This window comes from Dichotomopilus funicola, assembly GCF_033296635.1.
Source record: "Dichotomopilus funicola strain CBS 141.50 unplaced genomic scaffold C8A04scaffold_53, whole genome shotgun sequence".
In the NCBI taxonomy this organism is placed as follows: Eukaryota; Fungi; Ascomycota; class Sordariomycetes; order Sordariales; family Chaetomiaceae; genus Dichotomopilus; species Dichotomopilus funicola.
Window position 1 is genome coordinate 162,713 of NW_026944074.1, and position 23,287 is coordinate 185,999.

Genomic DNA, 23,287 nt, shown 5'->3' on the forward strand with positions numbered 1-23,287 from the left:
ATGTCGGACGAAGCCGAGGCTGCATTGCCATACCATGAGCCGTCTATTACTACCATACTAATCTACACGTCATTCCTCCTTGTCCTCAATGTCATCGACTGGGCGATAGACGGTGTCCTTCATTGTGGTCTTGTTGGGCAGATCCTTGTCGGTGTAGCTTGGGGCACACCAGGCGGCAAGCTTCTTCCTCGAGCGGCAGAAGAAACTATCGTACAGTTGGGATATCTGGGGTTGATCCTCATCGTATACGAAGGTGAGTGTTCTTAGGCTTTTATCACTAGGACCTTGAGGATCTTGAGTACAGTCAGTCACTGACATCCCATCGCAGGTGGTCTTCTTACCTCTTTTAAATCATTAAAAGCCAATGCCACAATCTCTCTTGGGGTGGCATTGACTGGCGTTGTGGCGCCCATTGCACTATCTTTTGTCCTAGGGTCATTGACCAATGCCTCGACCTTGCAATGTTTTGCCGCCGGTGCGGCGCTTTGCTCCACCAGCCTCGGTACGACTTTTACCGTCCTGCGCTCAAGCAAACTAACGGCTACACGGCTGGGCGTGGTGCTAACTAGCGCGGCAATGCTGGATGATGTGCTCGGGTTGGTCATGGTACAGGTTGTCTCCAACCTCGGCTCTTCGGGAGTATCAGTGTCGGCTGTCACAGTCCTGCGGCCTATCTTAGTATCTATCGTCTTAGCCGCTACCGCAGTACTCGCCTGTCGTTTCATAGTCTCGCCGGCGACTATCGCTCTGAACAACTGGCGCACCGCTCATCCTGACCAAAAGCTAGCCTGCATCCTTCAGCATCGACGGACACCCCTACTTCTTCACACGGCCCTGCTACTTGCGCTGGTTGCCGGCGCGAGTTACGCGGGGACATCGAACCTATTTGCTGCTTATATCGCTGGCGCTGTGATCAGCTGGTGGGACTCGGAGCTCACCCACCTTGGTGAGAGTCGAGAAGAGCAACCTGATAACCAGGAAGGCAGAAGCTCAGGCTCACAGCATATATCTCCTCATTTGGGCTGCGACATCTTCAACCAATTTTACAGCCCACCTTTAAGATGGATACTACAACCATTGTTCTTTGCGTCAATTGGCTTCTCTATTCCTGTTGCCCGAATGTTTTCGGGTATGACTCTATGGAAAGCCGTTGTCTACGCCATTCTGATGGCTATTGGAAAAATCCTTTGTGGTGCCTGGCTGATACGATTTCCCGGCACCTCTTTCTCTTTCATCAAGCGGGCGTCAAGGACAAAAAGCAAGCCCAAAACCACTCAGAATTCGTCAAAACGGGCTGAAGAGTCTGCTCTTGGGGGCCAGGAACCAGTGTTACAAGACGGAACCGCGGCAGCCACACTTCCAGAGGATACCGTTACCTCTAAATCAAAGCGGGAACAGCCCATAGAGTCGATATCTAATACGAAACCGAGGCCAGCAAAGCCGATCTCACTTTATCCCGCCCTCATCATTGGTTGTGCCATGGTAGCACGGGGAGAAATCGGCTTCTTGATCTCTGCCGTGGCACAGGGCGCTGGCATCTTCGATGACGGCAAACGGACCGGTAACTCGGAAGTGTTCCTGGTCACAACATGGGCGATCGTGCTCTGCACTATTCTTGGACCACTGTGTTTGGGGTTTTTAGTGCGTCGGTTACGAAAGCTCGAACACGAGGCTATGGGTTCGACTGATCAGGGCAGAGGTGCTTGGAGGGATGCAGTTCTCGGCGTGTGGGGCGTACGTTGAAAAGGACTTGACTGATAACCTAGAGTAGAGGGGTGTCTCTCGATGCTGTGACACTTTGTCTAATTCCAAGATCTTCAGACTTTGTTTTGTTCCTCGCTCGTTCCTCAAGGTTCTTGGTCAAGCCACTTGCGACAATTGCTCCCTCGAGTAAGCCGTTCTAACCTGCTCTGAGCGCTCAGCATCAGGCGGCATGGCAAATTGTGGGGAAAGCGCAAGGGTGGGGCAGTCTACAAGGAGCCCCATAAGCCCAAATAGGCAAGCCAAGGGGATACACTCTACGTGGATCACTTTTAAGTGCACCGATCGCTTTCCAACCCCCCTTCCATTGACGGAATCTTCCTCGTGGAGGACACGTTCCTGCTGAATTTGTGCTATATCACAGCTGCTCCTGTGCCCAGTTTTGAGAGATTTGGTACAAATGGCACAGTGGGACCCCCGGTATCTGGGCAAAAGGACTGGGACAAACTCGACTCATTCACGTGTGCTACTGCTGGATTCCAGCACAACTCTTCTGTTCGAGTCGCTCGACATTTGCCGACCTCCCGACCAAGGAATGGTTTTGCCATTCCAGTTCATGAACAACCCAGACATGTCGGGGCTCAACTTCTCAATGATGTCCACCATGCCAGTGCACGCTTCCTCAATATCGACTCGACCGAGCCAACCCGTGAGCTTGGTTTTGATGAAGCCGGGTTCGAAGGCTAGTGTGGTGATGGGGACATTGTCACGCTGAAAATCGAGTGCCAGGCTCTTGAGTTGCTGGTTGGCTGCAGCTTTGGCCATGCCGTAACCGGTGACTTCCCCGTGATGGTCTGGGGCTTTGTGTTAAGTACAGTTAGTGACTAAGAATGAAGAACAAAAACAGCACAGGCTCAGGAAAGTACCCACCACTAATACTCACAGATTTGGAAGTGATGTAGATCAGCTTTCCGGTCCCGTCGTTTTTGATCAAGGGCAGGAAGTGCTTGGTGACCAGGAAACGGCCCTGTGAACGGTTAGGTTGGGAAGGCGTTCGGGGTCACAAAGTGCGAGGTAAGACATACCACCACCATGGCGTTGAATCTTTCCATCAAGTCACCCTGGCTGTGGAGGTACCACGCAAGTGGGCGAACCTTGATGCCTACACGATTCTTAGCAGGCCAGCCTACGAGGGGTCGCAAAGTACTAGAACGGTTATTGCCGCCGCAGTTGACTAAAACATCCAAGCTAACTTGCTTCTTCGCGAGTTCACTAGCGGCAGACTTGATGGTTTCTTCGTCTTTGTAATCGACACACACAGATGATATCCGATTCCGTCGCTTCCAGCTGCGACGCGGTTCGTCAGACCCAACAGGCAAGTAGAGAATTCGGGGAATAATGCGCACATCGGCAATCGAAGGGTCCTTTGCTGCCAAGGTTTCCGGGCGGACAGACCCAATAATCCGCCAACCTTTGGCCTTGAAAGTGCGAATGAGTTGGGGACCGTGAGGTCGAGCGGGATTTAACTGAATAATTTCTCGAGGAAACATGAAGACAGTGCGGAGTGCGCGAGTGGGCAGTTGCACTGAGGAAGCACCCAACATTAGCAGTTGCGATCGGGTGATGAAGCAACATAGCATGCTGCCGCTCAGTCCATTCCATCTTCTCCCCCACCTTCGCAACTTGTCGCTCGACTAGACTGTCTATCTATCGCCATTTTTAGTCTGGGCGGCGTCATCGGCTGGCAAGACTTGGCCTGCAAAAAATACCTGGCGAGATCCGAGAAACATCCAACCATCCGCAGCGACGCCTTGATCGCCATGCAGCCTTCCGAGATACCGCTACTCCCCACCGACCTTGGCCTGGATACGTTGTCACGACCGGCCTCGGTGTTGATGCAGGTTCTCTCGCTGCTCAACCACGGTCCTATCCCGGAATACTTGCTGAACCACGAAGAAGGACATCTATTGATCGAGGAATACCCCCCTGCCGACCGCTTAGATAATGAGGTGATACCAGACTTGTTCCAGAAAAGGCTTATCCGTCGCGATGAGGATACCAAGGTGGTCTCGGTTTATCCACTGGTACGAGAAACTGTACGTCAAAGGATGGACAAGGATGAGCTCAGTACCTCGTTCCAAATCGCAGTGGTATTGCTAAATGCCCACTGGGAGTACGACCGGTACGCCGCCTTTGAGAGCCGGGTAATCGACTGGGGAGTTGCCGGCATTGTCGTACCCCACGTTATTAGACTTGCGAAACATTTCCAGTCGCATGAGCCGACGCTTCCCCCTGCGTCCCTCGGTCTATTCATGTCCCTGGTCACCCGTGTTAGCATGTAAGTTTTCACACTCTGCCCATGCAATAATTCAAGCGATGGGAAGACTCTTGTAGTCCAGATGGTTGATGTTAGTCCTCTGGCAGATGCTTACAAGAGCGGGCAAACTGGGGTGAGTCTGTCGAGTTGGCCAAAACGGCTCTCCATTCTTTGCAGAACCACCAAGATACATTGGGAGAGCAGTACGCGGATGCTCTCATGTGTCTCTCCCGCGCCTACCACTCTCTCGGCGACTGGGTGGAGGGTATCACATACGCCCAACTTCACTTCAAGCAGCGGCTTCTGGTAGAAAATAGAAAACCAAGAGCAGAGCAGGACGACTTTTCCCGGGCCATGGCCTACACTGAGCTCTCCCTTTCTTGGGTTCTGAACGACGATTACGACGAGGCCATCACTCTCGCTCTCCAAGGGCGAGAGATACTCGAGAAAACCCCGGAGTTCCTCGAGGGCAAGTACTGGCCGCACTGGGCAGACTACCATCATGCCTGGGCCCTTATTGGGTTGGGCAGGGCCGAAGAAGCCCGACCCATATTGACCAAGATGCTTGAATGGCGAAGGAGCAAGTACGGCGATGACGATACGGAGTCCATGAAGTGAGTCGTTGCACGGCACAGCATGCTGGTGAATGCGGGCCCCCGGCTGACGATACACTAACTTCTCCTAGAACGGCATATGCTCTTCAAATCTTAGGTGTCGTGAACGAAAAGACCGGCGACATTGACGCGGCCATCTCCACGTGGGAGCGATCACTCGAGCTCTACCGCAAAGCAGAAGGCGACAGCTCGTTCCGCGCCAACCAGGTGCGGGTCAAGCTTGGGGAGTATTACGGCAAGCGGGGCGAGATCGATATGGCGGCGTAAGTTCTGAGTCGTTCTTGTTCTTTGTCTTTTCTTCTCCATCGCTGATCAGGTTGCCCCTTTCGAACAGCATCACGTTCAAGATCGCTCTCGATTACTTCACGGGCGAGAAATACCACAAAGCCGAGCGAGCACGCGCCTCGTTCAAGCAATCGGTGTTCTTTGAGTCGATCGGACAAGAGTACGGTGCTGCGGATGCGAGACGAGAGGCGGAGCGGATGTTTCTCGAGGTCTGCATCGATGGGAAAGGGGTAAACCTGGGCCATTTTTATCCGCCACTGACGCTGGCTGATTATGATGCTATTGTTATGATCATGTCCCGATAAGTTGGCATTGTCGGATGGGGGTTATGAACTAGATTGAAGCGGTTGAATTATTGACATACCTCGCGAGCTTCTCAAGCGCTCATATGTATTTCTGGGCAAGGTCTTTGGATTCCTTTGCCGGCTATAAGATTACCCTAACACAAGTTAGCGAGATAGCGAATGTTGATTCGTGAGGTCTTGAATTTAGAAGATTGCCAACCAGATCATCGGCCGCTTCGTTAAGTGAGGTGACTCCAACATCACGTCCTCAAACCACGGTCGTAGAAGTCTTAGATGCCAGGGTATCCTTAGGGACAGTTCAAAACTCTGCAGAGATTCACGTGGCAGTACACACTTGTCTTTATGTGCGTGAATTTCCGTTAACATCAAGTAAATGGAAGAAACACTATATACATCACTCCGACGCAGCCCCCTCCCTCAGCACCACCCCCATCCCCCATCACACCTCCCCCGCTTCATCACCCCCCTCTAAAGACGCCTCCGGTTCCGCCTCGACGTGCTACCACCGCTGGAAGCACTAGCACCCAAAACATCATTGATAAACGTAATCAGCTGAGGGCCAACCGCCTTGGCGATAAACTGGTCGCCCTGGTCGTTGGGGTGGACACCATCGCTCCGCAACATGGCGTTGGTAAAACCGGCCGCGCGCGAGCAGTCGGCGATGGCGATGGGGGATTCGGTGGTCGTGTGCTGCGCTACCCAGTTGGGGAGGGCGGTGTTGACGGCTTCGACGGTTGCGTCGGACCAGCTGGTGGGGATCAGTTTGTCGACCTGGAGGGCTGTTAGTTGTTTGTTCACTCGAGAGAGATCATCAGAAGGGGAGTGGTTGACGTACAATGATCTTAGCATTGGGGTTCGCGTTCCGAATCGCAGTAATCAGCAACTCAAACGAGCCCAGAATGCTGGTCGCATCCCGCTTGCCGATGTTGACGTCGTTGGTGCCAAGCATGAACTGCACGATATCCGGCTTGGTGTTTTGGACCCAGCCGGCGATGTTGTTCCGCGCGATGTCGTACACCTGCCAGCCGGAGTGGCCTTCGTGGTCCCGGTCAAACCCTGATGGCGCGGAGCACCCTTGTAGGTCGTTCATGCTGCCCACAAAGTCGACGTTGCCGGCGATGCCGGCTGAGGTGAGTTGCTCCCAGACGAGGGGGCGCCAGCAGGTGATTTCCGTGATGGAGTCACCGAGGAGCACTATTTTCCGGTGTGTCAACGATGAAATTCTTGGGTGATTATGCTCATGAGTTTGGAGGTGTTACTCACTGACTTTGACCTGCGCGGAGGCCGTGGCCGCAAGTGCGGCGAGTGAAAGGGATATGAACTTCATGGTCACGGATAGAGCAGATGTGTAGATGTCTTCAACTCCGTAGTTTCAAAAGACGACAGTCGACACGCCCTCTTGGCAAGACTGTAGAGCCGCATCGCGACCATTTTATCTTTCAATGCCGACAGGTTTACATCGTTGTCGTTGAACAAAACTTCCGTCTCTCCGAAGTTGCCAGAGTTCCGGTAACTTTCCGCAATAGGAAATGCCCCTCTGAGGTAGTTCGGTAGGTAGCCGGGTAATTGCAGCAGGGCCGCCTTGTTTTGTTGCAGCGATGCGCCGGGTAAGTTGGCTGACAAGCGCCCCAATGACTTTTTGCGAGCTGTCGGCGATGTCACGACAGTGACAATACCCGGTTTGGAAACGTTGGAAATTCATTTGTGCGCTCCAGGTTGCACTCGCAGCCCGGTTGCCCGGTCCTCACTGGGCATTTACCTTTTCGTACCGTTGTTGTTTTGGGAATAGCCAGAGGACCCCGGCAAGCGCCCGCGGCAGGTTTGTGTACGTAGGCGCAGTGCGCTGTCTGTCTTCGAAACGTCACTTGTTTCGAAACTTAGATATTAAAAGAAATAAGCCGAGTTCCCAAGGTTAGGCACGTGTTCTTAATGGCAATGCAGACGAGGATCGGCCGGGGGAATGGAAGGACCTTGGTGGTTTTTAATGGAGTTGTGGTGACGAAACCCTGGGTAAATTTCCGAGTGTATTTCGTGCCTGAATTATTGGTGCTTAGATCTCTGTTGGACGAGAAACCTCTCCATAACATAAGAGGGGGTTCGACACCCAACATCTTGGCCATTCAATCAACTTCACCGTCGTTGCTACTACTGGCCCAACCTACTAAGATACGCGGTTGGAGGCAGAAAGTTTAGGAAACAGAACCTGGTAACGGTTTCAGAGCAGAGCAAAACCCAACCCAGGTCCAATTCTGAGAATTCGCGCGACAGAAGGTAAAAACATGATCAAAATTTCCCCCGCAAGTGTCGTTAGCGGAACCCCCGGGATAAATCCAACAGCGCCTGTTCATTACCATTACAAGAATTCCCCGATCCATTCGACCATGTGGCCAGATTTAGTATCTTTAAGATGCCCCGCCCCCGCATTAGCTGCCGGAGAGAGATCCGTCAAGGGACCATGTCGGCTTTCGGATCCGAGGTAGCACGGTGCATGTACGGGTACGACTTCACCCCGAAGATTGGGGTATCATTCTCGGCATCTCAGAAGGAGTGACAGCATAGCCCCCCACGTGATGGAGTTATTTTGCGTCTTGCGGTGCAGAGAATCACCCACGCAACGGAATATTCAGGAGCGTATGGCGTATGCGAGGACGGCTTTGTAGATGCCCAAAAGGTTGGAAAGGAGAAGAGAGAATTCCGGAAACACAAAATGACTACTGAGGCTCGGCACATTCGTCTCACCAAGTCGAAAGGTGTAAGTAAGGGATAAGAAGAGCTTAATGATGGATGTCCGTGTCCTACCTGCGAGACTCGGTGACTAGCTGATTAACGTCCGGTTGCTGAGATCCACATTCAGTGTTGTGAGGCTGAATGGACAACATCAAACATTATTGGGCAGGGTAAAATGCTGTCATGCAACATGCAATTGAATGGGGGGTGTTTGCATCTTGGTCAGAAAGAAAGGCATCAGTCAAAAAGCTCACCGCCTACCTCTCACTATTGCCCCTATACAGGGCGCGAGGCATAGTAGGACAGCTACGAAAACCCGCAGGCGGGTTTTGCGAACCAACAACCGGGCTCGAACCCGGGCGCACAGATTCTGTGGTGTACTAGTTCAAACATCCACAGCCTCCCCACTACGCCATCCGGCCGGGCCGGTGTTGGTTTTGGGGAGGCGGTTGGAAGGAGCTGCCAGAAGGTGGGTTATAAAGCGTGGGTGGTGGTGGGACGAAAAGAGGGAAGGAGCAGAGAAGGCACGCACTGCGTCAACCATAGACAAGCTACTCTCACACCGATATTTTGTTTCAATCACCACCGTCGCGATTGGGGAAAGGATGGCGGGCTCCGCTGGAGACTGAACATATATTGTCAAAAAATAAAAGAAGCTCAGTGTCGCGACAATTCGTAATCTTATTCCTCACGAAGGAGATCGATGTTTATTTAGTGTAGAGCGGGTCAGAAAAATGATACACCAAAAGAAGATCAAAATAGCGAAAGCTCACCACCCAGCCCTACTGTTACGCCGGCCAGTAGAGGTAAATCTGATAGTTACGAACCGAAATAATACCGGCTCGAGCTCAAAGTGCCCAACGTTTTATTCTCAGAGCCAAGGATACCTAATCACAGGTGCCGGTTATTTCGCGGCAGCAACTCCATCTTCTTTCCCAGTGCTGCCACATCCAACCCATAATCCCGAGACAATTACTCTCCCAACACCAAAACCATATCAACCCATCTCCGCCCTTCCCTTCCCTTGGCGGTAATTCCCAGATGCTTACACAAAAGCCCCAAAACTCTGCCCCGTCCCCTGCGGCGCGCCCATAGCAGCCGTCTTCCTCACACCCGTGCGCTGCTCCTCCAGCTTTTCACGTTCACGCGCTGCATTCGTCTGTTGTACGGCCGAGCTCTGGAAGGTGGACAGAAACTTGGAAAGTTTGGACTTTTTCTTTGGTTGGGCGTCAAGATTCGGAGGGCCGACGCGTTCCGTGTAGATGTATTGGGTTAGGGTGCCGTTGTCGGAGGTCGTGTTGGATGTGGAGGGTTGGGTTTGGGGGTCGAGGGGGTTGGGAAGCTTGTTGGTGAGGGTGGTGGAGGAGGCAGTTGAGTCGGGGGAGGGGGGTTTGGGATTGTTGGTGGTGGACATTTTGACGTTGTTTTTGGTTTGTCTTGATGATGGGGTTGGTCTTTTGGTCTTGAGGAGTGCCGTCGGGGGGTATCGTTGAAGATATAGTATCACAGCAATCCCGGCAAACTGTTTGTCTCGCGTGGCCACACTCGTGATGTCCTGGTTAAGTATTGCCGCAGGTTTGGTATGCCCAAATTATTTTTTATCCCGGCGACAAACTATCAACCGGGCGATCAAGCGGGGGTTGAAGACTGCACTGCCATCCTTGGCAACGTTGAGCTCTTGTGTTCTCTCCAACCGCGGATTGTCTTTCCGGAAAGTCCATGCAATCGGGGAAACTCTGATTGAGGTTGGAACTGACGGAGACATGAAGTGGCATGTCACTTTCGCCTTTTCTAGTTACGTGTCGTAAAGCTGGTACAACATGCTGTGGGATGATGCCGAATGATTATTTCCTAATCGGGTAGTTGATATCAGGCTGTATGGTTCCATTGGCGGGGACCGTCTGGTTCGTGAGTGATGGGAATTCATTTACATCGGGGCTGTGCCTACAGGGCTGTGTTGCTGGTGATGTTGTCCGCTTGCCACCAAGGAGATCCTGCGTTTCTCAGAGTTGTGTCTAGTCAAAAGGACACGGCTACCAAAATTGGGTTTGTCGACATCATGCCATAGAGGTCAGTCATATGATGATTGTCTGTTCATTGAGATAGTAGCAACTAGCGTCGAAGAAGCTGAACGGAGCATATCGAAAGAAAGCAACGGAAAATCAGCGATTCCCCCCCTGAACACCTCCAACACCCCAAACCAGCTTGATAACACCCCACACTCCTAAATAACCCCCAAAACCTTCGCCCGAACCCCCTTCGCCCCCACCGCCGGCCTGGCCACAAAACAATCCCTCACAACCTCCACCTCCTCCCTCCCCGTCTCAAACAACTCACACTCAAACCTCCTAAAGAAATTCGCCAACCCAATATACAAATCCGCATACGCCAGCTCCCTCCCCGCACAACTCCTAGTCCCCTTCCCAAATGACACAATATACGACCTCAACGGCTTCCCATCCGGCGCCCGCGGCCCGTCCTTCTCATCTGCACCGCTGGCTTCCCACCGTTCCGGACGGAAGGTGAATGGTTCCGGAAACAGCCACGGGTCGTGGGACACGCCGAAGTTATCCATGCTGACTATGCACCCGACGGGGATGGTGTAGGCTTTGCTGGAGCTGGTGGCGATGCCCGGGCGGCGGTCTTGGTAGATCATGGGGGTTGGGGAGAGGCGCGGGAAGCGGCCGACGATGCCGTAGGTGAAGCGCAGGGATTCGGTGACGACACAGGTGAGGTAGGGGAGTTGTTCGAGGGTTTCGAGGGGGGGCATGGTTATTTGTTCTCCCTGGGTTGTTGGGTCGGGGATAGCGGTGAAGAGCTCGGCGCGGAGTTTGGAGAGGATGGCCGGGTTGGAGAGGACGTAGTAGCAGCAGCGGGAGAAGGTGTACATGGTTGTTTCCATGCCGCCGGTGGTGATGGTGAGGGCTTCTTGTTGGAGGCGTTTGGTGGAGAGTTCGGCCGGGGGGAGACCGGATTCGAGGAGGGCGGTGAAGAGGGATTGTTGTTGGGTGTTGTTGGGGGAGTCTGGGAAGGCGGCTTTTTCGTTGGTGGCGTGGGCGTGCACGGCTTTGGCGCGGATGATTTGGTCTTTCATTTCGTCTTGGTAGTCGATTACGGCGCCCATGGTTGGGGAGAGGGCTTTGACGAGGCGGTCGGGGAGCATTTTGGCGATACGGAAGGGCCAGGGGAAGAAGGTTATCCAGTGGAGGGGGTCCATCAAGGCGATTCTGCATCGTCATCATCAGTATTTAATTTCTGGTTGTTGGTTTGGGGTTGAGATACGGATGGGAAGGACTAACGTAGCATCAGAGAACGCGGCACGGAAATCCGGCGCATGGATGAAATCGTACGGCTTCTCAAACGTGTAGTCCACGACGACATCCCCCGCAAAGGCAGCCCACATGTCACTCAGATTGAGAATCCGACCGTTACCAACATACTCGGCCTTGACCCTGTCTATGAGTGTGTCCATCCGCCGTTGGATGTTCGGCGAGTACTGGGCAATCCTCCGCTTGGAGAAGAAAGGGTTGATGGCGGACCGGCGCATCCGGTGCACGTTGTGCTCGGGTGTTGCGAAGCCTGACATCTCGTTGTTGAAACGGTCTGCTAGGTGCTTCAGTTTGTCGACGTGACGTGACTGTGAGTAGAGGACGTCGTAGAATGTTGGGTCCCGGATGTGCACCTCGTTGGGCGCGATTCGGATGATGGGTCCTGAATTGGTGTAAGCTGTGCTGTGATGTCTTTCGGGAGTTCACCGCGAATTATTTACCATATTTATCATGCCACTTGGTGTATTCCTTAAAGAACTGCCCACCAGGGCCCTTGAAGCACTGATAATATATCTCCACCCATTCCGTCACCGCAACCAATTTGGGCCCAGGAATGTGGCGTAGAGGGTGGAAAAACAGCAGGTAGATGCATCGAGCGGCGATGTAGAAAGCATACAGGCCCAAGGCTACAAGCGCTACCTGACCGTAACTCAAAGACATCAAAGACATCTGAAGGTTAGAAAGTGAAGAAGAGAACGCCATGTTTGCACGAGTTGACGAGGTCTCCGCAAGTAACCCGTTCTCCAGCAGCTAGATCTCCAAACTGGGAGTTGAGTCGCGCATGACTCGCACTCCCTCTTGCCCTCTAATATGCGATTCTTGGCCAGTGCATCAACTTCAGACGGTCGCATTCTCAGTTTCTCCATCGTGTGAAATCCACCCCCAAAATCGCCCCTGCAAGGGATGCGTGGGTTGAGTGAAGTGAAGACCGAGCGTGGATTTTTACAGAACGTCGTTGAATCCTTACTGGGCCATAGAAACGCCACCTGCATGTGGTCGTAAACGCTCTGTCCACTTACACAACAGAACGTACAGCTCCCAAGGAGCACAGCACCCCCATTTAAAAAAATATCGCAATTTTATCCCGCAGACAACACAGTATGACTAACACGAGCTAATAAGTGCGCTTCCCGATCCACCAGGCCGACCACGCCGCGAGCGAACGTCACGAGAGAAGCCAGCATGGCGATTGGCAAGCGTCAACATTCGGTATCAGCAGCCGGCGTGGCCGATGGGTTTCGGAGGTTGATCGGTGGAGTTGTTCCCGGGAGACGGACGGCGACTTTTGAGTTCGAGCTCTTGTCACCGTTCTCGGACCTCACTTGGCTGCATCTCATCACATGAGGAGGCTATTCACTACTTTTTTGGTGTGGGGGTCGCCACATTCGGCCTCGGTAAAGGTACCCAGTCTGGATAATTCCACACGAAGGAAGCTGAGAACAGCATGTTGGTTGCCTCGACAGCTTGTGGCGAGGGGCTGGAACCCGCTGCCCGCTCGATCTTGCCCATCAGCATCACCACGGGCGTGGGTGATCGTTTGCACGTCATCGTTGTAACGCGGGAACAAAGGGTTTTCCATAATTAGTATTATGGGAATTCTGATCAGCAATAATGCGAGGCTGCCGTGCATCGGGGGAAAAGTGTGGCGCGCTTGAGGTCTGTCATTTGACGGTGTGCACTGTTTAAAGCGAGGCCATAACTGAAGGGCAGTACAGACCTTACGAAAAGGTTGGACGGACCGACGCAGCGGGGAAGATAGAACTAGAATCTAGTTGTTGAACGCTTGGATTCTCTCTTTTCCCTTTTCCCTTCCCCATTTTGTTCATGTTCGAGAAACAGCCGTTTACGTTAAACCAACAATACCTGTACCTTAGTGTTCCTTTTCGTGGTTTCAACCATAAGGATGCAAATAATCTTAACTTGAAATGCTGTTACGATAATTGCAAGGCCCCTCCTCGGGACAATACCCTTCCTCGGCTCCAATTAGCCGTTTCTAAGAACCGGCGTGGAACTATCTGCGGCCTCCCACTAACTGCCAAGCTGGCTGAATCCGGGCCGAACGGGCCGAGCTCGGAAGCATTGAGGAACGTCTTCCGATATGTTAACAACCGCAAATGCATGCCCAGTCTGTGCCTAAAGACTATTCTCAGACGGAACGTGGAGGAGAATAGGTAGGCACACAGAAGCTTTTTGAAACGAACTTGGCAACTGAGTGGCTTATGGACATGATATTCGGTATAGTTACAGAGAACTTTAAGGCCAGGCATCGACGACAGCTTGAACTGGAGCTATGAGAGCCCTTCCAAAACTCCCTACCACAACACTCTGCCCAGGTTGGCGATGAGGAGTATTGACAAGTAGGTAGTTCAGGCCAGTAACCCTCGAGGCCCATCCCATCCCATCAACTTAAGCCCCCGCAACAGCAGCATCAAAGAAAGACCACGTCTCACCCGGCGCGAACTTTTCCCCATTCGTACCAGTCGGGTCCGGAACATGGCCACCACCATGAGCAATCCAAGTAACGGGCGCATTGGTGCACTCATACGTGGTCTTGATATGGCTCTGCTGGCCCGCTGAGGGCTCCGGCGCGTTCTTGGACGTGCATCCGTTAGTCTTGAGCCATTGGTCGCGCAGGCCGCGGCCGAGGTTAATGGGAAGGACGTTGTCGGCGGCGCCGTGGATGCCGAGGTAGGGCACGGGCGTTGGGCCGCCGTTATCGCAGCCGGAGAGCTGGGCGCCGGCGATTACGGAGACGGCTTTGAAGACCTCTGTTTGGGTGAGGTGTTAGTAAGGGGTCGTTGGGGGGAGGGATCTATGGGTGTTTATCGGAAAGGGGAAACATACCAGGACGCGCGCAGGCCACGCTGTGGCTCATGGACCCGCCATAGCTCCAGCCAGTAGCAAAGATCTGGCCCTCGTCGATGCAGGTGTTCTCGAGGAGGAGATCCAGGATCTGGTCGGTGAAGCTGAGATCCTCGCCGCCCTGGTTGGCCCAGCCCTTGTTGAGTCCGTTGGGGGCAACAAAGATGGTGCTGTCGCCGGCCAGCCTCTGCAGGTCGTAGAAGCCGCCGTTGGCCACGTCGTTCATGGAGCCGTCCAGCCAGTGGTAGCCGATCACCAGGCGGTGGGGCTCGTTGGCGTCGTAGTTGCTGGGGAGCTTCAGGATGTAGTCGCGCTGCTTGCCGTTGACCTGCAGGGAGGCCTGGCCTGACGCGGGAGGGGACGTCTTGCCGCAGCCAGCTGAGGCTGCCTCGGCCGCCTTGAGGGCGCTGAGCAGGGCCACGGTGAGGGTAGTCCGGGAGGAGACCATGGTGAAGATTTGAGTCTGGCTTTCTGGGACAGAAGACGGTAAAGACTTGACGGGGAGCACGATAGACGTGAGCCTGGACAACTGGGTGTTGGTGAGGAGGGAAGTCGTATAAGGCCGGTCTTTATATACCTGGGATCGACACGACGATCACCTCTTACAAACAACTGACACAACTACCACCACAATGTCCACAAGGCATCTCAGCATCCACGAGCCGGGCACGCTCACAAAATCTCGTCCATCTCCCGTGTCGTTGATCCGATCATCGTCTTGGCTTCTCCTTCAGCGAAGTCTTGGCTTCACGTCCAACAATACCCAATGGAGTATCTCAACGAGTATGCCTCGCTGCATTCAGCAAAGCCTCCAGGGGAACGCGGAGCCGAACCGGGGTAACCGGGATTCGATCAGGGGACTCCGGCATGTGCCAATATCACCCTGCCAACGCGGGACCGCGCTTATTGGCTCTGGGGGCGCATCGGGTTCCCCGCAGTTTGAAACGTTGGAGAAGCGCCCCAATCGAAGACTTCTGGACGATTTCTTAATTATCCGAACTCCAGGTTTTTCGCCTGAACCGGCAGGGGCCGCAGGGCGACAACGACGACGGGAGTTTATTTGACCACAAATAGCATCTTAATTAGAACATCCCCGTTGAACCGTGTCTATCAAGACGTTAGCTAAGTCTTGGTAACGTCTTGTTTAGACGGAATCCCGAAGATGGTGGTTGTTTTGATTCGAGGGTTCTGGACAAACAATAACCCAAGTTGTCACACAAACCAACCGGCAGACGGCGATCACAGCGGGGAAAGGATTGGACGAGACCCTCAAAGCCGCGGTCGAAGGTGATATTCGGTTGTTTGGTTTCACTACAGCCGCAAGGGAAACAGAAACACCAAAGTTCTCCTGTCTTGGCGAAAATACTCTTTTGGGAGCGCTTCTTGACTGCCGAATTGTCCGGAGCTGCATTGGAAGCTGAAAGCCTCGGAAGCCGGAACACCCCATGACTTGACTGAATCCAGAACCCAGACTCCACGTCGTTCTTGGCGAAGGCTTGGATGATCATGGGCTTGGCTTCATGGATTCAGCCGACATATGTCTTGGCAAGGTGATGCGGATTCTTGAAGCGAGAGAACGAGCACTCGCTTCGAGAAAGAACCTGTTGGGCCTGGAAGTCCTCGGAATAAGCGACAGGAAGTCGGATATGCTCGTCAGCAATGCATCTCAGGTAATGAACTATTAAATAGTTCCAGTTTCGGCAGAAAGGTTAAGGTTAAGCCGGTCCGTAGGTAATTAAGTCAGGATAAGTGAATGGTTATTTTTTCGTAGCAAATTATCAAGTGTTGATGCTTGGGCCGTTTCTAATAACTCGCTGGCGGAAAGGCAACGAGTTTACACTAATACGGAGTATCCCACGATGTCGTTTGCGGGACCGGCTAACGAGCCGATGACGTCACGGCAACAACCGCGGATGTATTAGTGCCAAGCAATTAGCCAACGTTTGAACCATTGTAATTCAGCACGCCCGAATTCAGCCGAAGTCCAAAGCGATATGATAACATATTTTTCTGCCTTTGCATCGAAACGAAAACCGCAAACAAGCTCTATAAAGTCAGGGAGGTGACTGATCTGATATGGACCCGTCACCTTGACATCATGACTTTTTCGCCAGTCGAGTAACCGTCATTGACCATCGTTTTAATTGGGGAATGAGAAAACAAGAGACTGAGGAAAGAGCATAAATATGAGCTGTTCTTTGACCATAGGCCTAGGGGCCAGTCATTCCTCTCATGAACATCAATCCAAGTTTTTACCAGTGTAATCCAATAAACTAACACCATCATGTCCACCAAAGAAACCAACCCCGCCAACTTTGCCAACCGGTCCGTCAAACACCGCCAAACCACCCATGAAGTCTCCCAGAGCTAACTCACTCCATCCAGCCCCAAAGCCGAAGTCCGCGAACTCGCCTCCCAGGGCGGACAAGCTAGCACCCAGGGAGGGTTCGCCAGCATGGACCCAGACAAACAGGTAATTACTTTATCGACTCGAGAATTGGACGAAGAAAAAACCGGAAGTTGTTAAGCCGAGTGGAACCTAACTCCGTGAGCAACAGCACGATATCGCCTCCAAGGGTGGTCAGGCCTCGTCTACCAGCTTCGAGCCGGGCAGCGAGCGGGCCCGGGAAGCCGGTCGAAAGGGCGGGTCCAAGGGCGGCGCGACGAGTGGAACGGGAGATGCGGATTATATTCCTGATGATGCGGAGTGATGGTGTGGGAGCATGAAAAAGGTTGGGTTCTTAAAGGTGGATTGTACGACAGGAAGATATTACGTTGTAAAAGGCGAGAATAAATAAAAATCCCCAGTGTTGAGTCTTACTGGAACTTGAAGTGAGGCCGGGTTCCCAGAACTGAGTTTAGGTTGCCCAATTCAACGTACATTTGTATACCGGATGTATACTAACATTTAACTTTAATTCTAGAAACATATGTGTGCCGCAGATTCACGGTCTCAACAACCGCGCTTCAGGTCCATGATCTCCTCCTCGCGCTGATAAATCTTGTCCTGCAGCTCGCGGATCTCAGCAGCCGTCGCCTCCCGGTCCTGTTTCAAATCCCGAAGCTCGGCCGTCAACTTGGCAATATCCTCGCCCTTTTGCTTCTCAATCTCACGGCCCGCCGCGGTCTCCTCCAACCCTTTCCCAGAAGCCAGTTCCTTCTGGATCAGCAGGTCGCCAGGCTTGTTCTTCATGAGGATGCGGATGATCTCTGCGGCGCCCTCAGGGGTATTATCATAAGCGACCATCTTGGCCCCGCCTTGCACCATGTCTCCCCAGATATCCTGGCGCTGTGCTCGCTGGCCCATTTTCCTCTCGGCGTCCGCCCGGTCCGTCCACATGGTACCGCCGATGACAACACGCCGGAAGGCTTCTTCACCAAGCAGCTTTTTGAAGAGGCGCGTACGGCTGCCCTCGGCGGCCCCAACCCGCGGCTGGTTGATGGGCTGCAAGAAGATGACGCCGTTGAGTTTCGTGCCGTCTCTGTATGTGTCCATCAGATGCTTCGCTACAAGCTTGAGAATGTCCACCTCGGTACGCTTCCGATCATCAAAGCCCGGCGTATCGATGAGTGTCACCGATTGTTTATCAACGCTGCATGTGACTGAGACCGCTTCTTCTGTCACTGTTTTCCGCGCATCCTGGTGAGCATGGAGAGAAGCAGATACGTAAATACGGAAAGGATTAGAGTGATGAAATATTGTAGGAACAGCACATACCGGAGTCGACATCATCGTTAGCTTCCAAGCTGTTCTCGCCCGTGGCTGTGTTGACAAATGTCGTCTTGCCCGCCCCCGTGACACCGATAACCTGCAAAAAGGTTAGACAGAGGATAAGATGGGGAGTAGATCAGGATGCACATACAGCGATGAGAATCTTGCCCCTTGCCATATTTTATCTTAGTCGATGTGGTAGTTGTCTTGGTCTGTACGACGAGTAACACTTGCCACCAGGGTCAAATGGCTTTGGGTATGGAGAAAGGGGCCAGAAGGTCGTTGTAGAGTAGGTACGTAGGATATGGAACCTACGGAACAAGAGCATGAATTTATATTTTAGACATTTGCTCAAACCTGGATTTTAAAATCACTTCCTTATCAAACGGCCCGCTCTGGGTGGCGTATACTCCGGTTGCCGTCTCGGGTGGTCGCATTGGTATCTGCCTTCGCAGTGCGCCGGTGCCCGACACGTTTAGCCTCGGCCTTGGAGGTGTCTGGTTGTCGTGCCCAAAAGCTTCGTGGCAACATGGGCATCGAAAGTGACAAGCTGCACCACGGGCTTTGCCTCACAGCCAACATTTGAAGATACGCCAGCCCCTCAACATCGGAACCCAAATAGCAGTTGTCGTCCCTCCAAGGCTTGGGCACCGAACGAAAAGTGGCAATGCCCCAATATGGCTAGCATCGTCTCAAACCGGGTCAAGACATGAAGCGATGAGGCCAGCCCGGGAACATGCATTCCTTTGGCAAGAAAATAGGTATGAGGCCTACCGCATGAAACGTGTCAAGGCTTCAGTGATGCAGATGGAAAGGGGGGTGCATTCTATTTCGCTAAAGCCTCAGTGCATTGGGGCAATAGGGGGCGGGAAAAGGCCTCGTCAGCTAACTCATCCTTCCTGACCTGATGTACCGTTTGGTCGTGGGAGGCTCTGCAACGGATTTGATGCCCGATATTCCGTGTGGTAGACTTGACTTGGAATAGGGCAAGCTCCAAGCCGCCCAGGAGCCACGGCAAAGGCTGATGCAAGCCGCGTCGACTTTTCTCGGGTTTAGTGTTGGCGAGATTGAAGGCGTGGGGGGAAAAGCTGCACTTTGGGATCCTATGGTGGAGTGTTTTGAGGCGGCCACTTAGGATGGCCCTGATATTGACTGAGCCAGTGATAACTGTTGTCTTCTGCGCGTTCCTGGACGGTATTGGCGAGAAGCTCGCCAAAAACGCAGCCTGTGGTTACACAACTTACACGTTCAGTGACAGCCCAAGATGGCGTTATGTACCTAGTAATTAAGGCTCCAAATTATCACCATGATCAACATTGGGCATTTGTCGGGTACCTTTTATTGAATCTCAGTCACAAGTCGCTGGCTCATCGCTGGCCCGTCTTAAGCTACGCTTATGAGGCCGCTAAGATGGAAATCAATGGTGTGCCACGCGTTTCGGATCTTTTCGACAAGCTACCCAAGACGAAGTTCGGTAGGTTTGCTGCGGAAGACCAGTTCCAGCGACACATCACATTGCATGCATTGAAGACAAACAGGGTTGGAGATGAATTCGGAGAATCTCAATCAACTGAGACAAAACGGTCGTTGACCCATCGTTTCCCTTAATTACCATTTTTTTTTTTTTTTTTTTTTTTTAGCCAGCCGAACAAGACATATTGTCGCATCGTTATCCGTCCAAGTATCAACAAGGAACGGAAATTGTCAACTTTCACTTTCACCTTGGCAGGAGAGATAAAAATACCTTACAATCTCACAGCTCGTATTATTACTTAAATTCTGTAGGAGGATGCAACATAAAGTGTGTTGGCCCCCACTCAGGGGGTGTCCCACTTATTTGGGGGTCGCGAGCCGCGCACTGTAAGCCAGAGATGACAGATGCCAACTTCGTATTCTTGTCGCGTACCGTAGGGTGCTTGACCCAACATTTAGTGCACCGCGCATTGGTAAAGTATCAGATATGGCAAGTCATGGGCCAGAAGGAATCGAAAACGCGTCAAGAGCCGATGTAATCCCTGATGAGACTGCGGCTGAAGCCGGTCATGATCCAGACCAACTCAAGCCAAAAGTTTACCCAACAGGATGGAGGTTGCACGCGCTCACGGCTGGGTATGTTACCGAAAGAATTACACCAAAACTTAAAGAAACAAAGCATTTTGACTGACAAGACACACAGCCTCTGCCTCAGCATGCTACTCTCGACATTGGAGACCACCATTGTGAGCACCTCGCTCGTCGCGATGGCCAACGACCTGCGCGGGTTCGGCCAAGCGGGATGGGTGGTCACAGCATATTTTTTGACCTATACCGGTGCGTCTACCACTTTTACATTTTCTCTTATCGTCGCTCTTCGTCTTTTCCCTAGAAATAGCATTCAATGCCCCTAATCATAATGCAAATGCAGGCTTCCTAGTCATTTACGCCAAACTCAGCGACATCTTCGGTACCAAGCTCCTGCTCCTCTTCGCCGTAACCATCTTTGCCGTGTTCTCCGTAGCATGCGGTGTATCCGGAACGATGATGCAACTGTTTGTTCCTTTCCACCCCTCTTCAACTTAATTAGTATCACCCCTGGTCCTTACACATAAACACAGCATCGTCTTCCGCGCCTTCCAAGGCCTAGGCGGTTCCGGGATCTACTCCCTCGTCACCGTCATGACACCCCTCATGGTGCCGCCCGCGAAATACCCGACCTACATCGCTATTATCTCGTCGGTGTTTGCCATTTCTAGCGTGCTGGGCCCGTTGTTGGGCGGGGCTATCGCTGATCATGCTACTTGGCGTTGGGTCTTTTGGCTGAAGTACGTTCCTCCCCTCTCTACCTGTCTCTATCCTAGCATGCTTCGGTGTGAACTAACAGATAATAGTGCCCCCGGCGGCGCAATAGCCTTCATCCTCATCACCATCTCCATCCCCTTCAGTTTCCCCTACCAGCCCGGACCCACTCACTTCCTGCGCACGCTAGTAACCGAAAAGGCCTGGCGACGAGTGGACTACCTCGGTGCGGTATCCTCCCTCGCGGCGTCTGTTTTGCTGGTGTTTGCCCTGGAACAGGCCGGCGTGGCATACCCGTGGGATAGCGCGCCGGTGATTGCGGCGTTTGTGTTGTCGGGGGTGTTGTGGGTTGTGTTTGTGGTTTGGGAGAGGGCTGTTTCGTTGAGGGGGCAGAGCAAGGAGAGGGAGAAGGGGAAGGTGTGGGTTTGTGAGCCGTTGTTTCCGTGGAGGTTGGCGTGTGATAGATTTGTTTTGGGGTTGTTGTTGTGAGTGTTTTACCTTCTTCTGGTTTGATTATCAGGACGAAGCGACCATTTCGTGTGCTGACACCTACCGCGCAGAAACGCATTCCTCACCGGGTTTCCTTTCATGGCAGCCATCATCACCATCCCCCAGCGCTTCCAAGTCGTCAACGGCACCAACGCCATCGACGCCGGCATACGCATGCTGCCTTTACTCCTCTGCTCACCATTCGCTACCGTCTTCGCCAGTGTGCTGTTGACTAAACTCCGGCTGCCTCCGCTCTATGTGTTACTGGCTGGGTGCGGCCTTCAGACTCTTGGGGTCGGCCTGTTCAGTTCGCTAGACCCGTCACACCTTGACAACATTCCGTCGTACCAGTATGGGTACCAGGTGATTATGGGGTGTGGGTTTGGGTTGAATCTCAGCACGGTCTTGATGATGGTGCCATTGGTGGTGACACAACGGGATATGCGTAGGTCTCCCTCTGTACTACCTTGTGTGCCATCACTTGAGGACTGGTGGTGACTGACAACCTATTAGCCGTCACCATGGGCGCAGCAACACAAATCCGTGTCCTCGGCGGCACAATCGGACTAGCCATCTGCTCGGCCCTACTAAGCAACTACGTCGCAGCCCACACCGGCGACCTGCTAACACCGCAAGAACAGGCGGCCATCCTTCAGTCGTCGCAAAACATCCGGCGACTCCCTTCCACCGACTTGCAGTTGGAAGTCCGACAGGTGTATGCGGAGGCGTACGGCCAGCAGATGCGTGTGATGCTGTACTTTTGCGTGGCCGCGCTGGTCTCGCTGTCGTTGCTGGCGGAGTGGCCGCCAAGGAAGATGCGGACGACGGAGGACGGGGAGATCGCGGCGCCGCCTACCCGGGGGGGGAAGAGGGAGAGTAGGGGGGAGAAGAGGGAGAGTATGGTGTAGGGTGTGGAGGGTGGAAGACTTGGGGCGAGACTCGAGAATCGAACCCTCGGAAGGAACATCCAATCAATGTTGGCGGCCGTGAGGACGTCGCGAGAAGGGAATAGTAATGACTCGGTCTCCGTCCCCTCCAGAATGTAACACAAGAAGACTCTTCTTCGCTTCCCCTCTGCCTTGGCCTCCTACAACACAGTCAGTCGGTCACCAGTTTCACCGTCGTCAACCCTTTTCTCACGACGGCCTGGCCCTCCAACGGTCTGTAGGAACAATAACCAGGTACAAGATAGTCGAAACCAAACATGGTGAATGAAACACGCCATCGGAGGATAAAAGAAAAAACCGGAAGAACAAAAAGAGAAGGCCGAAACGAAGGATGCTCTCCTAGCGCCAAAGACAGCACCGTAGCGGCCGAGCGATGGGGTTGCTATGGCCATCTCAACCACTCCCTATATGACTCGATGGATTCTCGGTCTCCAGGAGACACCTCGGACTTGGACTACAGCCTTGGCTTTCGAGGCACCTCAACGACTGTGTAACCCGCCGACCCGCGTGCCTGTTCTTACCTTTCGGGACTTGAATTCGTCCTTCTTATCCTGCCCGGAATTGAAGGACCATGGTCATTAATTAATTAATACACACGGGTGCCAACACGCGTATTTAATGAATTAATTATAGCTTTTCTTTTCAAAACGGCGCTTCGAGCCACGCGCCGCAACATGAGGCCAGCGTAAACCCAACCCAGCTCCGGCAACCGAACCGAACGGGCGTTAACCCCGAACCCCATAGTTTTTCTCTCCTTCAATTACTCCATATCCCTTGACTAATACTAGTTTTTCTGCCTCTGCTTGCTTGCGTGGCACCCAATCCCCCACTTATCGGACCAGGCTCCGTCGGAGGTCCCCACTTGTTCGGTGCTCAATGGGGTACTGTGCCAGTGTCGAATTGATTCCTTTGAATCCCACGGAAATTCCTGCTGAAGCCCCTTGTTTCTTTCCCACACGTGGCAAGGGGAATTGAAGAATTAATAATACGCGTTGCAGGGTGAGTGAGTTTCGTACTATGTAGTCAGCACTTGGCTTTAAGGAGCGACCGCCCGGGATATTTGGTGGAAATGGTTGATGTTTGTTGTTTTTTTTAATTAAGGTCGAAGGGAAAAAGTGGGTGCGATGTTGTGCTTGGGCTTGGCGGGTGATGCTGCCAAGGCTGATTACCTACTAGAATGTAAGGCGACGATTCGTCTTTTTTATTTTCTCGTCGCTTGTCGGT

General features: G+C 52.9%; 10 protein-coding genes across 10 annotated transcripts; 4 read left to right on the forward strand and 6 right to left on the reverse strand.

Moving 5' to 3' along the window:
- On the forward strand, window positions 1-1,743 carry C8A04DRAFT_13810 (sodium hydrogen exchanger family protein; the record flags this gene model as incomplete). Its single annotated transcript, XM_062777860.1, has 2 exons — window positions 1-253; window positions 329-1,743. The coding sequence occupies 2 exons, from the start codon at window positions 1-3 to the stop codon at window positions 1,741-1,743; spliced, it is 1,668 nt and encodes a 555-aa protein (XP_062635170.1).
- A 471-nt stretch (window positions 1,744-2,214) lies between these two features.
- On the reverse strand, window positions 2,215-2,795 carry C8A04DRAFT_30645 (uncharacterized protein; the record flags this gene model as incomplete). Its single annotated transcript, XM_062781455.1, has 3 exons — window positions 2,215-2,561; window positions 2,632-2,728; window positions 2,787-2,795. The coding sequence occupies 3 exons, from the start codon at window positions 2,793-2,795 to the stop codon at window positions 2,215-2,217; spliced, it is 453 nt and encodes a 150-aa protein (XP_062635171.1).
- Window positions 2,796-3,521: 726 nt separating this feature from the next.
- On the forward strand, window positions 3,522-5,222 carry C8A04DRAFT_30646 (uncharacterized protein; the record flags this gene model as incomplete). Its single annotated transcript, XM_062781456.1, has 4 exons — window positions 3,522-4,039; window positions 4,126-4,632; window positions 4,704-4,895; window positions 4,967-5,222. 4 exons carry the CDS (start codon window positions 3,522-3,524, stop codon window positions 5,220-5,222), a joined length of 1,473 nt encoding a protein of 490 aa, XP_062635172.1.
- A 468-nt stretch (window positions 5,223-5,690) lies between these two features.
- Window positions 5,691-6,549, reverse strand: C8A04DRAFT_30647 (NAD(P)H-quinone oxidoreductase subunit N; the record flags this gene model as incomplete). Its single annotated transcript, XM_062781457.1, has 3 exons — window positions 5,691-5,993; window positions 6,058-6,416; window positions 6,486-6,549. The coding sequence occupies 3 exons, from the start codon at window positions 6,547-6,549 to the stop codon at window positions 5,691-5,693; spliced, it is 726 nt and encodes a 241-aa protein (XP_062635173.1).
- A 2,445-nt stretch (window positions 6,550-8,994) lies between these two features.
- C8A04DRAFT_30648 (uncharacterized protein) lies at window positions 8,995-9,363 on the reverse strand (the record flags this gene model as incomplete). The annotated part of the gene is made up of 1 exon (XM_062781458.1): window positions 8,995-9,363. One exon carries the CDS (start codon window positions 9,361-9,363, stop codon window positions 8,995-8,997), a length of 369 nt encoding a protein of 122 aa, XP_062635174.1.
- An 810-nt stretch (window positions 9,364-10,173) lies between these two features.
- C8A04DRAFT_38840 (cytochrome P450) lies at window positions 10,174-11,947 on the reverse strand (the record flags this gene model as incomplete). Its single annotated transcript, XM_062784363.1, has 3 exons — window positions 10,174-11,176; window positions 11,249-11,660; window positions 11,719-11,947. 3 exons carry the CDS (start codon window positions 11,945-11,947, stop codon window positions 10,174-10,176), a joined length of 1,644 nt encoding a protein of 547 aa, XP_062635175.1.
- Window positions 11,948-13,684: 1,737 nt separating this feature from the next.
- Window positions 13,685-14,588, reverse strand: C8A04DRAFT_30650 (Alpha/Beta hydrolase protein; the record flags this gene model as incomplete). The annotated part of the gene is made up of 2 exons (XM_062781459.1): window positions 13,685-14,046; window positions 14,123-14,588. 2 exons carry the CDS (start codon window positions 14,586-14,588, stop codon window positions 13,685-13,687), a joined length of 828 nt encoding a protein of 275 aa, XP_062635176.1.
- Window positions 14,589-16,424: 1,836 nt separating this feature from the next.
- Window positions 16,425-16,851, forward strand: C8A04DRAFT_30651 (putative Conidiation-specific protein 10; the record flags this gene model as incomplete). Its single annotated transcript, XM_062781460.1, has 3 exons — window positions 16,425-16,465; window positions 16,526-16,613; window positions 16,699-16,851. 3 exons carry the CDS (start codon window positions 16,425-16,427, stop codon window positions 16,849-16,851), a joined length of 282 nt encoding a protein of 93 aa, XP_062635177.1.
- A 242-nt stretch (window positions 16,852-17,093) lies between these two features.
- On the reverse strand, window positions 17,094-18,030 carry C8A04DRAFT_30652 (uncharacterized protein; the record flags this gene model as incomplete). Its single annotated transcript, XM_062781461.1, has 3 exons — window positions 17,094-17,764; window positions 17,859-17,949; window positions 18,004-18,030. The coding sequence occupies 3 exons, from the start codon at window positions 18,028-18,030 to the stop codon at window positions 17,094-17,096; spliced, it is 789 nt and encodes a 262-aa protein (XP_062635178.1).
- A 1,782-nt stretch (window positions 18,031-19,812) lies between these two features.
- C8A04DRAFT_13816 (major facilitator superfamily transporter) lies at window positions 19,813-22,024 on the forward strand (the record flags this gene model as incomplete). Its single annotated transcript, XM_062777863.1, has 7 exons — window positions 19,813-19,961; window positions 20,029-20,162; window positions 20,257-20,380; window positions 20,447-20,653; window positions 20,720-21,112; window positions 21,188-21,561; window positions 21,630-22,024. 7 exons carry the CDS (start codon window positions 19,813-19,815, stop codon window positions 22,022-22,024), a joined length of 1,776 nt encoding a protein of 591 aa, XP_062635179.1.
- Window positions 22,025-23,287: the final 1,263 nt, after the last annotated feature.